Source organism: Strix aluco, chromosome 33 (genome assembly GCF_031877795.1).
Source record: "Strix aluco isolate bStrAlu1 chromosome 33, bStrAlu1.hap1, whole genome shotgun sequence".
Lineage (NCBI taxonomy): Eukaryota > Metazoa > Chordata > Aves > Strigiformes > Strigidae > Strix > Strix aluco.
Genome location: NC_133963.1, coordinates 2,461,452 through 2,476,605, shown reverse-complemented (window position 1 = coordinate 2,476,605; position 15,154 = coordinate 2,461,452). Strand labels below are relative to the sequence as shown.

Below are 15,154 nucleotides of genomic sequence, written 5' to 3'. Positions count from 1 at the left end.
CCCCCACACCAGCCCAGCCAGTGCCCCCTGCACACCGCCGGCTACTGCGGCGCTGGATCTGCAGGGCCCTGCTGGAGAGCGGCCGGGCTGGGGCCTCTCCCAAGCGCTGGGGACTTTTTCTCCCAAGAAAAGCTCCACGGGAACGACACCGCCAGGGACATGCAGCAGCAGCAGCTCCGAGTCCAAACTCAGCTCCACGTCCCGTGAGCCGTTGGAACCTCGGTGGGGGGGTCTGGGTGACGTCCACGCCCAGGGGATGAGGTTTGGGGAGGTCGCTGAGGTAACGCATGTCCTGAGCCTGGAAAATCCTCACGTGCCATTGGCGCAGCCGCAGAAGATCAGCCCGTCGCCGAGGCAGAGGCAGTTCGCCAGACGCACCCGTGGCCGCAGCGGGGTGAGCTCCATGTCGGTGGGATTCACCCAAGGCACAGGGGGGGGTGTGGGGAAGCTGCCCCCCACCTTCAGGAAGATCCATTTTTCCAGCACCCGCTTCTCGTTGAACTGGCAGAGGAGCCCCGAGGAGGAGACACAGAAGGTGCTGCCTGATGTCAGCCCCCGGCCGCAGGCCACGCCGCAGAAAAGGTTGTTGTGAAGTTGTCCCAGCAGCCCCGAGCGTCCCTCCAGCGGCACCGTCTTGTTGATCTGCGAAGCGATTCGTTAACGAGCGCTAACGAAGAAAATGGCTCCCACCGCTCTCGGAGCCAGCTGAGCCCAAGCGCCCATGGCTTCGAGCTCCAATGCCGCGGGGCTGGAGCAAAGGGATGACGCAGTGTGAATTTTGGGGGGAAAACCTGGTGGTTTTTTGGTTCTTTCCTACAGAAACCGCCCGCTCGCAGGTCGCGTGGGCTTCGGTGATGAGGGTCAGGGCAGCAGCCGGGCCTGGTTCAGCTCCGGTGCCCCGGCGTTGGCAAAGGGGCACCCCCTCACCTTCAGCTCCCTCGAGGAGTCCAGGAACCAAAACTTGACGTGGTGGTGCCCCGCAGTGACGAAGTAGCTGTCCCCGGAGAAGGACACGGCCGTCACTTTGCAGGACACCTTGTTGGACGCGACCAGGGAGCCTTTCTGCTCAGAAAAACGCGGTTGGGTCTGAACAAGAAGCGTTACCCGCCGAAAAACCCCGAGCGGCGGGGCAGAAAGGTGGAAAAGGGCTGTTTTCTCCCTGTTTTTGGGGAACTTGAGGCTGCTTTAAGGCGGGATTAGCCAAAGCTCACCTTCCAGTCCCAAACGTTGACCGCCATGTCGTGGGGGTACCCCACCGACACCAGGTACCTGGCGGTGGGGGAGAAGGCGACGCAGGCGACGCCGTGCTGGTGACCCTGCAGCGCCGACACCTGCGCCCCCTCCTCCACCTCCCACACGCGGACGGCCGGGCGGTGCCCGTTCTGCGGGGAAAAACGGTGGCGTGAGTGAAAACGGAGTGGAAACCCCCCCCAGAAAAGCCGGGGAGGAGTAACCTTGCCTTGACAGGCAAAATAGGGGTGTTGGGTGTCTACAAACCGGTGGCACCCACCTCGCCAGTGACAATGAGCTTCCCATCGGGTGAGAAGGCCAACGCGCTCAGGGTTTTCCTGAGAAATAGCAGGTTTTCTTTAAAAACTGGGCTGGTCCGGAGGGAAAACTAAGGTTTTATTGGGAGGGGAAATACAAGCGTTGCTCCTGAAACCCGGTGTATGGCACAGCCTGCGTTTGGGGGGTACCTGGAGATGCTCAGGAGGTGTTGGGGGGTACCTGGAGGTATTTGGGGGGTCCCTGGAGGTGTTTGGGGGGTAACTGAGGGCATTCAGGGGGTATTTGGAGGGTACCTGGAGGTGTTTGGGGTTCCTGGAGGTGTTTGGGGGGTATTTGGTGGGTACCTGGAGGTGTTTGGCAGTAACTGTAGGTGTTTGGGGAGTAACTGGAGGTATTTGGGGGGTCCCTGGAGGTATTGAGGGGCTCCCCGAGGTGTTTGGGGGTACCTGGAGGTGTTCAGGATGTGTCTCTGTGTGTTCTCCCGGGGATTCAGGATGACGATGACGCACCTGGATAGGAAGGGGGGAGGTTTTTCCCCAGCTGGGATCCTGGGGGGGCACAGAGGGGTCCCGGGGGGGGGGGGGGGTCTTGATACAGAGAAATGATTACTTGTTTTAAGACTTATTTGCTTATTTACTTACTTCTAGCAAGTTATAGTATTACTTATAGTATTTTTGAATATTGCTAAGAATCCTGCTTGCCCAGACTGTTCCGTGGGATTTTACCAAGGACTGCTGTGTCCATCAAAACAAAGCAGTTTGCTGTGAAAATCTACCAAGAGCTGCAGTGTTCAGCAAAATACCTTGGTTTTGTCCTTGAGGAACAGGTGTGCTCTAACTAGTTGGGCCTCGGTAATGAGTAAAGATAGCCATATACAGACGGTAGAAGTTCCATTGGTTCTCTTAGATAAGATAGGATGAGTAAACTGGCTGAAAAACATTTTTGTTGTTCAAGAAACTGGCTAAGAGAATCTGTGCATGCTCAGGGGAAAAAACAAGGTGAGAAAGACTACGAGCCTTCCTCCCAAAGACCCCAGAAGACGACCACCAGGAGGCAATGCGCAGGTGCAAAGAGAACATAAACTGCTGACCCCAGCCTCTAGAGCTAACCCAACCTTACTCATGCATATGGATGTTTGTGTTATGTAATCAATGAATATGTATATCCACACTCGATGAGTTTCTGGTAAAATGTGCAGTGAGTGTGCAAGCTTTGTGGAGAAATCCCCTTGCACCCCGGCCGGAGTAAACATACCTGCTGTATAACTCTATTCGATTTGTAGAGTCTGTTTTTCGCAATCAGTCTCACCCGGCGGGGTAGGCGACCAGCCCCGTGGCCGGGTCGCAGGCCAAGCCGTTACTGGTGTGGGCGGTGACTCCCAGCACCTTTTCCAGCGTCACCTGGGGAGAGGACGAGGGGACCCCCGGGCTGGAGGAGGCCGGGGGCAGATGGGGGCGGGGGGGAGGCCCCGGATGGGGCCCCGAGCCCGCACGGGTGGCCCTGGGGCAGCACCCGAGGGCCTCTCTGTGTCCCACCCTGCGTGTGTCCCCCCCATCCCCGTGGGGGCCCTCTCTCACCCTCACGGGGAGGCCCCGCCCTTCTCCCGCCCCCCCCGGCCAACGGCCGCCCGCCCCGCGCGCCCCTCACCGCCTCTTCTGGGCCTTGGTACCGCGATCGCCGCCCCAGGCTGAAGATCGGAGGCGAGCCGGTGCCGGTGCCGGTGCCGGTGCCGGTGCCGCCGTGAGCCCCGCCGCCCGCCGCCGCCATGGCTCCGGGCCGCCGCCGCTCGCTCCTGCTCCGAACTGCGCGCGGAAAGCCGGCGTCCCGTCCCTATTGGCCACCGCCCACGCCGCTCACCGCCCGCCTCCCCCGCCTCGCCCAATGGCAGCGCGGCGCCGCGCGGCTAGGCTCCGCCCCGCGCATTCTTGTCACTCCACGCCGCCCTCGGCCAATAGCGGCCCGCCGGCCGGCGCTGACCTCGCCCCCTCGCTCCCGTGTGTCCGCGGGTTCGAGCCCCGCGGGCCCAGCCCAACCGGCCGTGGCCGTGGCCGCCGGAGGTAATTGGGTCACGGCGGGAGGCGAAGGCGGTTCTTAACGGTTGCGAGAACCGTCCCGGGAGAACGGGGCCGGCCCGGCTGTGGGGAGCCCCGCGGGGGTTCCCCCGCTCCTGCCCCGGCGTGGAGGCCGCGGCGCCCCCCGCTTCCTCAGTGCGCATGCGTGGCCGCGGGGAAGGCAGTGGGGGGGCGCCACGCATTGCCATCGTGACGTACGTGCGTGCTGACGTAATACGGCGCAGCGTCACGTGAGCGGGCAGCGACCATGCCCAAGTACTGCCGCGCCCCGCACTGCTCCAACGCGGCGGGACAGACCCGGCCGCCCGGCCGCCGCCTCAGCTTCTACAAGTCGGTACCGGGGAACCCGGGCGGGGCGAGGAGGGGCGGGGGGGTGGCCTCTGCTCCGAGACACGCCCACGGGGGAGGGGCCTGGGCAGGGGCTGGGCCGAGGCTTGAGTTTGAGCCTGAGTCTGAGTGGGCCTGGGCCAGAGTGTGAGCCTGAGCCTGAGTGGGGTCTGGGTCTGGGCTTGGGCTTGGGCTTGAGCCTGAACCTGAGTGGGGCCTGGGCAGGGTCTGGGCTTAGGCCTGAGTTTGAGCCTGAGCCTGAATGGGGCCAGGGCAGGGTCTGGGCCTGAGCTTGAGCCTGAACTTGAGTGGGGCCTGGACCTGGATATAAACTTGAGTGGGCTCTGGACCTAGGCTTGAGCCTGAGCCTTGAACCTGAGTGGGGCCTGGGCAGGGTCTGGTCCTCGGCCTGAGCTTTAGTCTGAGCCTGAACCTGAGTGTGCTGGGACCTGAGCCTGAACCTGAACCTCAGTGGGGCGTGGGTGGGGTCTGGGCCTTGCCCTGAGCCTGAGCCAAAACTTGAACCTGAGTGGGGCCTGTGGAAGGGCCAAGTGAGCTCTTTAAGGAGGGGCGGGAAGCCCCCAGGGTGTGTGTGGTGGTGGTGGGGAAAAGACCCTGCCGTGGGGCAGCCTAAACCGGGGCCCTTTGGGTCTCTTAGAGACTGGGGATGTGGGGATCCCCCCCCCCAAACACCCAGTTCCCCCCCCAGGTTCCCGCTGCACGACGTGCCGCGGTTGCGCCGGTGGCTGGCACAGATGCGCCGGGAGAACTGGCTGCCCACCCGCCACCAGCACCTCTGCAGCGACCACTTCGAGCCCTCCTGCTTCCAGTACCGCTGGGGCGTGCGCTACCTGCGGCCCGACGCCGTCCCCACCATCTTCCCCTGCAGCCCCACGGTGAGACCCCGCTCCCTGGAAGCATCTAGAACAGTCTAGAACCCCCTCTAAAGGTTCTAGAACCATCTAGGAGCTCCCCCAGAAGGGGCTGGGAGAGGGAAAGGTCCCTTAGAAGCATTTCGGGGATCCACTGAGAGCATCTTGGGGGTCCCCAGGAGGTTCTGGGTGACTCTAGAAGGTTCTGGAGGAATCTAGAAGGTTCTGGAAGGCCCCTCAGAAGGAGTGTGAAGCTCTTTGAGGGGTGGTGGGTTGTCCCGGAGGGATCTGGAAGCTCCACAGAGGGTCCTCGAGGTGTGTCCCCCCCGTGATTTTGAAGCTCCACAGAAGGGTCTGGAGCGGCGGTGTGTCACCTCAGGGTGGCTTTTGTCCCCAAAATGTGTGTTTTGGGGGAGAAACCTGCGTTGCTGCTCATCCCCTGCTCTGCCCTATTGCTGCCAGAATGTCCAGAAATTAGAATTTGTTTTGTTTTGGTTTGGTTTTTTTTGACAGAAACAGGAGAAACTCAGCACCCAGCCTAAGCAGCCCCTCAGTGGCACGGAGCCGGTGCTGCCGGCCCAACCCCTCGTCCCCAAATCCACCAGCCCGGAACCGGGCGTGACAAAACCTGGGGACAACCCCGAGGTGGTCCCTGGCCGCACCATCATCACCCAGGTACCCCCCCAACCTCCCGCCACGCCGGCGCTGCCGTATTTTGAAGCTGTGGCCGCGCCGGAAACGGTCGTTTCGTCGGCTTTAACCGTGCCCATCGTTTCCACCGTCCCCATCGTGTCCCGAGCGACCCCGGCGCCGTTGTCGCCACCGGATGAGCTGAGCACCGAGGAGCTGGTGGCCGTGGCCGTGGTGCTGCAGCGGAAGGTGAAGGTGCTGCAGCAGCGGCGGCGGCGGCACCGCGCTCGGCTGGCGGCCATGGAGGGGCTGGTGGAGCAGCTGCGCCGCGACAGCCTCGTCTCTGAGGAGCGGCTCAAGCTGGTGGGTGACGCCGGGTGATGCCGCCGGGTGATGGCGGCGGGTGACGGCGGCGGTGCGGCCGCGGGGACGTTTCGGATACCACTGGGGCAGGGATGTCCCTGTGTCACCTCTGTCCCCTGTGTCCTTCCAGGCGTGTTTGCAGCCGGTGACGCCAGATCCCGCCAGCGCCGTCACCATCATCTGCCAGGAGGAAGAGGAGGAGGAGGAGGAGGAAGAGGCGGCGTTGGTCTACACGGGGACGAGCTGCGGCCTCAGCCTGGCCGGGCCGTTGTAAAAGGCACAAGCTTTAGAAAACTCTTTTCTCTTAGGATGTTATTAATAGCAGGAATAATTAATAAACAGATACTGTTTTATAGAGCACAGGTGCTCTAGGAACAATCCTGAAGATAAGTGACCACGACGGCCGAAGACTGCAGCAGTGAGCGGTGGTGTCCGAAGGGGAATTGGAACGGCACGGTCAGAACTGGCTGAAACTGGAATACAATGGACTTTTGAAATGGGTGATGAATTGAGAGCTGGAAGTGCCTGGAAACTCCCCAGAGACTCTTTGTATTGTATGTTGGATCGTCTCTAGAGAGGGCGCTTTTTGGGAGCTGTGGCCACTCCCTGAGGTGCTGGCCCAGCTCTGAGTTGTTAATAAAGCCAGCCCAGAGGTACCCGCAGCCTGGGAAATCCTTTAACACCCAGGGACCTGCCAGAGCCCCCCATGAAGGTCCCTGTTGACCCCCAGGGACCCTCTTGAGCCCCCCAGCACCCCATGGAGGTCCCTGTTGACCCCCAGGAACCTTCCTGAGCCCCTCAACACTCCATAAAGGGACCTTCTGCCCCACATTGAACGTCCCAAACCCCTCCAGGACCCCACAAATGTCTCTGCTGCACCCTGGGGACCCACAGGACCTTTTTCAGGAGGAGGGGGACAGCTGGTGACACCAGGGACATGGCGGGGGCTCAGTGTCTCCCCCAGGCCAGCGCGTGGAGGCGGTGGGCAGCATCCCGCAGCCGCCCGCGGTGCTCGAGGCGGCAGTGCAGCCCAGGGGGGATGGACGCCAGCCCCCCCCCGCAACCCCCAGCACCCAGTGGCGATGGTCCCCGTCGAGTCATTGTCCCCACCGTGCAGCACCCCACGGGCACACAGGTACCCCCAGCATCCGCCAGCTGCCAGCAGGGCCTCCAGAGCCACCATGGGTGCATCATGGCCACTGCGCCCAGGCCACCCCTCCAGTGCCCAGCCCAGGTATGCTGCGTCCCGCTCGGCTGGTGACAGAAGGGGTGGCACCTGTGGCGGGCCACGACCCTCCAGCAGCCCCCGGGATTCCAGGTACCTGCAGAGACATGGGACAGTGAGGTCACTGGGGACACTGGAGTCATTGAGGGCATGGGGCCACTGGGGTCACTGGGGATACTGGGGTCAGCAGGAACACTGGGGTCATGGGGACACTGGGGTCAGCAGGGATACTGGGGACATTGGGGTCATCGGTGTCACCGGTGACAGTGGGGTAAGCAGTGACATGGGGGGTCACCGGGCTGTGGCTCTCCAGCAGCCCCTGTGACACGAGGTACTTGTGGGGACGTTGGGGACAATTGGGGTATGGTGGCAGTGGGTGCAGTGGGGACATCAGTAACACCAGGGACACTGAGGTCACTGGGAGTGGGGGGTGGCCCTGGGCTGAGGGTGGCAGCACTGGCAGGGACACTGGGGACACGGGGACACAGGGTGGGAACTGGTGGTCCTGCGGCCAGACTGGGCACTGGGATCAGCAGTGACACCAGTGACGGAGGCATTGCCAGGACTGGGAGAGAGCCCCTCCCAGTGCTCCCAGTGCCCCCCTCACCGGTGCCAGGCATCCCCGAAGAAGGGCCAGGCAGCAGCGTTGTCCCCCACGGCCACCCCGGCACCTTCCACGTAGTCCCACGCGAGGGGCAGGACCCGCAGCAGCTCAGCCCCCCACCGCTCTGGGGGCTCCCCCCGAGCCCCCAGCGCCCCGAAGAGGGCCACCGCTAGCGCCCCGAGGTACCCTAAAGGGGACAGGGGTTTCAGGGGGTCTCCGGTGTCCCCTGTCGTCCCCCCCCGCCCCAGGCCTGGCACCCACCGGTGGGGTGGTGGTGGGTCATGCGGCCGCTCTCGATGCTCACCCGGATCAGCGTCGGCAGCTCCCAGGCGTGGGGGTACCTGCGCTGGCGTCAGCCCTGTCCCTGTCCCTCCCCTTGTCCCCCGCCCTGTCCCTGTAGCCCCGGCCTTGTCCCCATCCCCATCCCGCCACCCTTGGACCCGCTGTCCTTGTCCCCATTCCCCTGTCACCGGCCTCTCAGCTCCAGCACCACCATCTCCCCAGTCCCTGGTCCTTGTCCCCTCCAGCTCTGACACCCCCATGTCCCCATCCCCCTCTGTGTCCCCATCCCCCAGCCTCTGACACCCCCATGTCCCTGTCACCCCCATGTCCCCATCCCCCCCAGGTCCCACACCCATGTCCCCATCCCCACATCCCCACATCCCCCCTTGTCCCTGTCTCCCCATGTCCCCATCCCCCTCCCATCTCTGACACCCATGTCCCCACCCCTGTCCCCTCCATGTCCCCATTCCCCCACTTCTGACACCCCCATGTCCCCAGCCCCGTGTCCCCATCCCCTCATGTCCTCATCCCTCCACCCCTGACACCCCCATGTCCCCCTCCCGCCCCCCCAGATCTGACAGCCCAGTGTCCCCATCCCTGTCCCCTCCAGCTCCAATACCCCCACATCCCCCTCCCATTCCATGCCCCCCCAGCTCTGATACCCCCACCCCCCATCCCCATGTGTCCCCCCATGTCCCCCCCACCGCCACTGTCCCCCCCCGTGTCCCTGTCCCCACCTGAGGCCGATGGCCAGGCTGCGCATGGCGGCCCCGCAGCCGGTGCCGCTGGGGTTGAAGGGGATGCGATAGCCCTCGGGCTCCCCCGGCCGCAGCTGCGAGGTGCCTGTGGGGGTGTGTGTGGGGGGTGAGACCCCCCTGGCACCCCCCAACCCCCCCCCCAGACTGTCCCCCCCCCGCCACTCACCCAGGATGCTGGTGGGCCCTGGCTTGCGCCCCTCCATGTCACCCATGGCGGCCACGTACCAGCGAGCCAGCTCCTGCAAGAGGGGTTCCCCCTCCAGGCCTGGGGGCGCGGGGGGGGCTAGTGAGGACCCCCCCTGGGCCACCCAAATAGGAGAGGAAGGCGAGGTGCCATGCACCCCCCCTCAACAGGAGGGGAAGGGGGACAACATCTGTGAACACCCCAAAACTCAGGGAAATAGGAACACTCCTGAGCACCCCAAATTGGGTGGGAAAGGGGTAACCCCCCCTGCACCCCCCCAACTTGGGAGGGGGAAATGGGCCCCCTCCAGCACCCAATATGGGAAGAAAGGGAACACAAACTCCCCCAAACCGGAGGGAAAAATAAGACACCTCCCCCCGCCCCGAGGGGAAATGGGGACCCCTCCAATTATATTTTGGGGGAAATAGGAAGCCTCCCTGGACCTCCTAAAAGGAGGGTGTGTGGAATTAGGATGCCCCCAAACCCCCTCCAGGGTCTGTCGGGGACCCCCAAAACCCCTCCCAAGGACCCCCCCATACAGCCCAGGGGTATAATGGGGACCCCCCCCACCTCCCACAGGACCACCCTGTACAGTCCAGGGGTATAATGGGACACCCCACCCCCCCCAGGACAGTGACAAAGCTCCTGTTGATTTTAGCGGGAAGAAACATAACCCAGTGATGCGGTTGGAATAAAGCAGCCTGGAGTACGAGGTACTCAGTGGTAGATCTGGGGAATTACTGAGAACCTGTCCGAATGGGGTAATTTTTAAATAGCAGTGCTAGGGAAGTGTTTGGTTTTTTTAGTAACTTCTCTTACTATTTTTTTTTATTAGGATCAAATGGTTTTTGTATAAACAGATGTCTTTCTCACATCCCATGTTCCCTTCCTGCTCAAGTATACAGTGAGCTCACAATTTATGTCAGAAATCCAGTGTCTTTCTCATAAGAACTGACTTGTTGCAAGAAAACATGTCAAAAACATGTTGAAAGAAACAAACATACATGATACATATTGGTAGCTTTTCATTCAGAGCCTCAGTAAGTATTAAATGAAGTATTTAAAGACAAACAGTTGAGAATAAATAAGTTTTTCATATAGTGAAAGGAGCATTCAAGCTGACTAAAACAGTGTTTAGAAGACATTACTCTGACATATCTAAGTGTCACTCATCAGAAGCAGGGTGCCTGCAGGTATTAAGTATGTATTTCCTAGGCAGATTACTCTGTTTAAAACAATTTGCCAAGGTCCTGCAGTGAGAAGTTCTGTAAACATCTTTCATTCATCCGTTAAGACTAACTTCAGCTGGCTACTCCTGTTTTTACCCCAATTTCTGTAAGCTTTCTCCTGTTGGTTGGAACATTTGCCTCATTACTGGATTAGCTAAAAAAATTAAAAGCAAGTAAAATTTAAAAGAATAGAATACCTTTTTAAATTGCAGGACTGTGCGCTGTTTGATCTCTAATTCTTTCCTAAACTGGTTTGTCATTTTCTGAAGTTCATTACCTTTGTTCCTCAGGGATTTCTCCTCGGATTGCACTCTGCACACCTGTAACGATGCACAAGCAAAGCTAACCTTTAGCTATCAGCCTTTTACAATCTCTGCAAGTTATCCAAGTGAAAACATACTTTCATCAAGGATCACGTTTTTGCAAGCATCTTTGCTAAATTCCAGGGGCTAGAAGTGCACTGTACTGTACATCCTTCCTAGGGAACAAGCCGACTTCTGACAAGCCTTTTTCAAGGGTATTAATACAATTTACTCCCCCCTTCAATGTCAGCACTAACCCCTGTTTTGACCTCCGGGCTTTAGCTCACAGCTCAATGGCAATGGAACTTCAGACTCACTCTCACTCTAAATGGATCGCTGAACGCAGCCTTGTTATGAACCACTTCTAACAGCTGGGGCTTGAGACTTGTGAAAACAGCTTTTACCAACAGAACCCCACACACACTTGCAGAAGGAACATTTGGCCTGGGGTTACAAACCTGGTTTTGTACTTGCTGAATTTGTTTCTTGGCATCGGAAAGTTTCTCTCTCAAATCTGCATGTTCTTCCTCTTTCCTCTGCAAACCTTTTTCCAAGCTCTGTACAAGGGCAGGGCTCTCAGAAAGATCCTGACGTAGCCTTGTGTTAGAAATGAAGAGACAGAAATAACATGAGTGTTACACGTCTCAAAGAAGCAGCTTTTACACATTAACTCAGGCTCTTTGATGGCCGGTTTTATGCATGAACAGAATCGCAGATCTATCAGCTAAATGACAAGCGTTGTAATTTTACTTTGGGACTTCAGCTACTTATTATATGATCCTCAAGTAACAAACCGCTCAGATTCACTCTTGAACCGTGCAATTTTTTAAAAGTCTTGTTTTTAAGCACAGTAGAGTAACCGTTTCTATCATGAGGTGTCCTTACACAGTAACAAAAGGGACAAGGTTAATATCAATTGAGTATAAACTTGACATTTACATCCCAGACCTTGTAAGGATCAAAATAAATAAAAATCAAAAGAAAGTAGAAAAAACAACAACATTGTAACAAGTCCCGTTGTTATGAAGTGCTACGAAGTCATTAAGAAGTTTAATGGGTTTATTTTTCAGTGGTCGTATTTCTTTTAAAAAGCTTACAGTAAGTCATCTTGGATTTTCACTTCGCAATTACCTAATAGAAGATTTCTTAAACTCTGTAATTAACAGTACAAAATAAGGTCTCACAAAAGGAAAACCTTTCCAAGTGCCCCAGACCTTCACGCCAAATTGTATTTTAGAGCACATGCAGGCGCCCGCAGATGTTGGAACTGAAGAAACCCCAGTCCGAAGGGCTACACAGCATCTTAAAGCCATTTTTACAGGATTGCAGTTTCCTTGCCACATAGCAAATATAATCTCTCAGATACATTTAATCTCTTATTTCTTAAAGGTTTAAAAAGTTGAGGGGGCTGGGGAAGTTCTACTCTCCCACACCCATTACTCCTTCACGTTCTTACACTACACTGTGTTCCCCTAGAACAGCTGTTACCAAAATCACCTGATTACTGTTTCATTACTAGGCTTTTTTTTCCCTTTCTTCTTCCCCTTTTTACCATCCAGTCCTTTCTAAAGAAAACATTGCCAGCTTTTATACGAGTTACAGGATAAACATTAAACTATGCCATTTCCTCCAAAAAGGGTATGCACCATAATGCTATTAGAAATCCCCAAATAATTCATCCTTTCCTGTTCCCCCCTACGACAGTTCTGCAGGATTTAGAGCCATATTTCTGAAAGAATACACAAACAGGTGAGGAAAACAGAGCTAGCAAAATATGCAAAGACAGAAATCAAGTAGGGCACTAAAAGTTCTGAAGCAGTTTGGTTGGTAAAGTTGACAAACATGCAAGTGTGTGATGTCAAAATAAACGGATGTTCACAGAAGGTAGTTCTAACTTGAGTCTGTTCTCAAAGGGCTAGGAATTCTCTCATCATTTACTTACAATTCTAGAGATTGTATTTGCTCATCCTCATTCTTCTCTTTTCCTTGAAGAGTGTGTTTCATGTTCTCCAAGCTGTTCACCAAGGGCACAACCCCCTCCTTTAGATTTGCTTCCTGATCATTTAATTCCTTCAGGTTTTTGTCTGAATTGGCACATTCCTCTTGCAGAGCTACTGTATTCCTTTCCAGATTCAAAAGAATAGATTCTTTGTCTTTAGCTACTTCTTCTAACTTTGCTATGCTCTCAGCTTTAGCTCTAAAAGCCTCCAAGAGCCATTCAAGCTCTCTTGTTTCTCCCTCGGAGCCGGTAACTTCCTCTTCAAACGGTGCAATTACTCTGTGATCCTCTGCAGCCTGTTTTCCAAAATCCTGGGGTTTCTTCTGGATGTGCTCTTGTAACTGGTTCATAAGATCTTCTTCCTTTGTGGACTGATGATCTTGATTTGCAGTCTCATTTAACTTTATTTTTAGTTGTTTATTGCAATCCTCAGCATCATCAAGTCCCTTCTTTACGTCTTCAACTCGTCGAAGTAGTTCTTGAATCTGCTGACTTGTTTGTGAGAAGCCTTAACAATGTTTTGGCATCCTTCCCAAATGCTTCCAACACTGCAGTGAGAGGAGCTCTCCTGTCCCAGAGCTGCTGTGGAAGCAGTCTGGGACTCCATGCACACAGGACTCAGTTCAGCTCTCTCCAGCTCATCTTTCTGAGAGTCTCAGGAATCCTTTAGATCAACGGAATCAATATCCGTAGCGTAAGACTCCAAGTGTCATTTATACAACTCACCTACTTTGGACTGCATTGTTTGAATTAGTGACACTTTATAAATTATATTTTGTTTAGCACCTTCTACTTCGCTATTTAGCTGAATCACCTTTTCTTCTTGTTCCCTATTGATAGTTTCTGTTTGTCCAATTCAGAAACAATCTCCTGATGGTCAGCTCGACACTGCTGGAGTTCTGCACCTCAGCCAGAAGCCCTTTCTTCAGAGCAGAGAGCTGGAGATTCAAGGGTTTTATTTGCCCACTGAACTCTTCTCTTTTGGTTTTTTCCCTTCTGCACTGTTCTTCAGGTGCAGCCAGCTGACCTTCCCAGGTTTCAGTTCTTTCCCTCAGTGCTAGTGTTTCTGCATAGTTCTCAGTATGATTTGCTTTCACATATTCAGTTCTCTTTTGGTCCAGAGTCATCTTCCCAACTCTCCTGCACACCTCCTCAAAAAAAACCCAAACCAAACAAACCACAACAACAGCTCAGGATGATGAACATCAACAGTACAAGTCACTAGCACTGCCAAACAGCAATTACTATATGGGAAATGGTCACCAGCTGAAAGCCACACCCTTATATCACATGGCATTGTGAAGTCTTGCAGTAAAGCCCCTCGGAGCAGTTTAAAATGCAGTAGGTGCCTCTTCGGCTTACAGACGTGGTTTGCAGCAAGGGGTGCTCAGGAGCCTTAAAGAACATTTTGCCATGGCTCTACTCCAGCCTTCTGCTCTGCCCCACTACAGAAAAATCTAGCTAGTTTTACTAATATGCAGTAATACCTGTGAGCTGGATAACGGTCACAGTTATGTCTGGTTTCCACTTCCACTGGTCCAACAACCCTTTTAATACAGCCCATCCCCCATTTTACATTCAGAAAAGCAATGGCATTGTACACTTTCCTGAGAATTTTCATTCATACTCAATATGCCCTTACTTTTAAAATTAAGCTAAAAATCCAGCACAAGTGTTTTGCTTAGTGTTTGGGACTTCCTTCTCCTTTTTCAGTTGGTTTCTAAACTAGATACAAGGAGAACTACTTACGCCCACACCTAATGTGTCGCATGTAAGGTTCTCCAGAAAGATCTACAACATTCCATCACGATCCCAAATTTCCATAAACATTTTATTAGCTTAAGACTGGTTTTTCCCTGCAGTAAAATCATATGCATTTCACCACCTTCAGAACTGACTCCAGCTGTACTTCACACAAACGTTTCAGAATCCAGCTGGGTCCATTTAGTAACATGCAGGTATGTTTAGTATTAAAACCAAGCCTGACTATCACTGCAGGATTAGGCCATCCCAGCTCTGCACTCCAAAGTGATACTACAGATTTCTGTGAGTGCTGCAGCTACAGTAAGGTGGAGTTTGGCAGCCATCTCGCGTTGGGAGCACTAAGCACACGGGTACCTGTGTACTGCACGGAGACATCCTCTGAACAGACCCAACGGGTTTTATAGAGTCACTAACAAAGAGTCATACCGAAGCATTAGCAATGGTGGTTTCCATCTCCATTCAGGTTTGGGGTTTTGATTGTTTTTAGGAGGGATCAAATTCTACAGGACACTTTGTTCCTCCTGCTTTTCTGTACCTTTTCTTTTCTGTTCTAATGAGATGTATCAAGTGTTCCTGCTAGGGCAGAGGAAACAGCAGCTTTACTTTGGCTTGGAAAGCCATGCTTCTAAATACTACCAGATTCAAAATTCAGCACTGGGAGATGGTTTGCTCTCAAAGCCTGGTTGTGTGGTCTCAAGAAAACGTATCAGACAAAATACTACAAACTCCTCACGCTGGACATGAATTTTACATACTTCACTAAAAGGGAGAGGTGCCGAGATGTCTTAAGACATATTTTGCCATCTAAGGTGCCAAGATACAAAACGTAGCAGAGTTTTGCCCAACAGCTACAGTGAGAAGGGTATGATCATTCATAAGAGGATTTAGAGGTGATCGAGATGCTCTGTACTGACAACCACAATCATGTAGCAAAGCAGGATAAATATTGAAGGTCTTCAACTGTAGCTGGTTCATTCACCTCATTGTAGAAAGACTGGTGAGCTCACAGATAAAGCCAGGGAAGCAAAAAAGAT

The 15,154-nt window shown here is 55.0% G+C and overlaps 3 protein-coding genes across 3 annotated transcripts; 1 reads left to right on the top strand and 2 right to left on the bottom strand.

Annotated features, from left to right (window-relative positions):
- Positions 1-238: 238 nt before the first annotated feature.
- LOC141917052 (WD repeat-containing protein 62-like) lies at positions 239-3,797 on the bottom strand. The gene is made up of 5 exons (XM_074810113.1): positions 3,157-3,797; positions 1,956-2,018; positions 1,212-1,568; positions 928-1,062; positions 239-642 (listed from the first exon to the last, which is right to left on the bottom strand). Exons 1-5 carry the CDS (start codon positions 3,274-3,276, stop codon positions 310-312), a joined length of 1,008 nt encoding a protein of 335 aa, XP_074666214.1. The 5' UTR covers positions 3,277-3,797; the 3' UTR covers positions 239-309.
- Positions 3,275-6,429, top strand: LOC141916985 (THAP domain-containing protein 8-like). The gene is made up of 5 exons (XM_074809987.1): positions 3,275-3,566; positions 3,806-3,911; positions 4,618-4,804; positions 5,294-5,773; positions 5,904-6,429. The coding sequence occupies exons 1-5, from the start codon at positions 3,275-3,277 to the stop codon at positions 6,045-6,047; spliced, it is 1,209 nt and encodes a 402-aa protein (XP_074666088.1). The 3' UTR covers positions 6,048-6,429.
- Positions 6,430-6,578: 149 nt separating this feature from the next.
- LOC141917045 (uncharacterized) lies at positions 6,579-15,087 on the bottom strand. The gene is given in 10 exon segments (XM_074810099.1): positions 6,579-6,829; positions 6,831-7,095; positions 7,606-7,789; positions 7,864-7,943; positions 8,622-8,658; positions 8,697-8,727; positions 8,809-8,907; positions 10,253-10,375; positions 10,816-10,954; positions 12,300-15,087. Coding segments are annotated over 10 exon segments (1,473 nt in total). The 5' UTR covers positions 12,707-15,087; the 3' UTR covers positions 6,579-6,721.
- Positions 15,088-15,154: the final 67 nt, after the last annotated feature.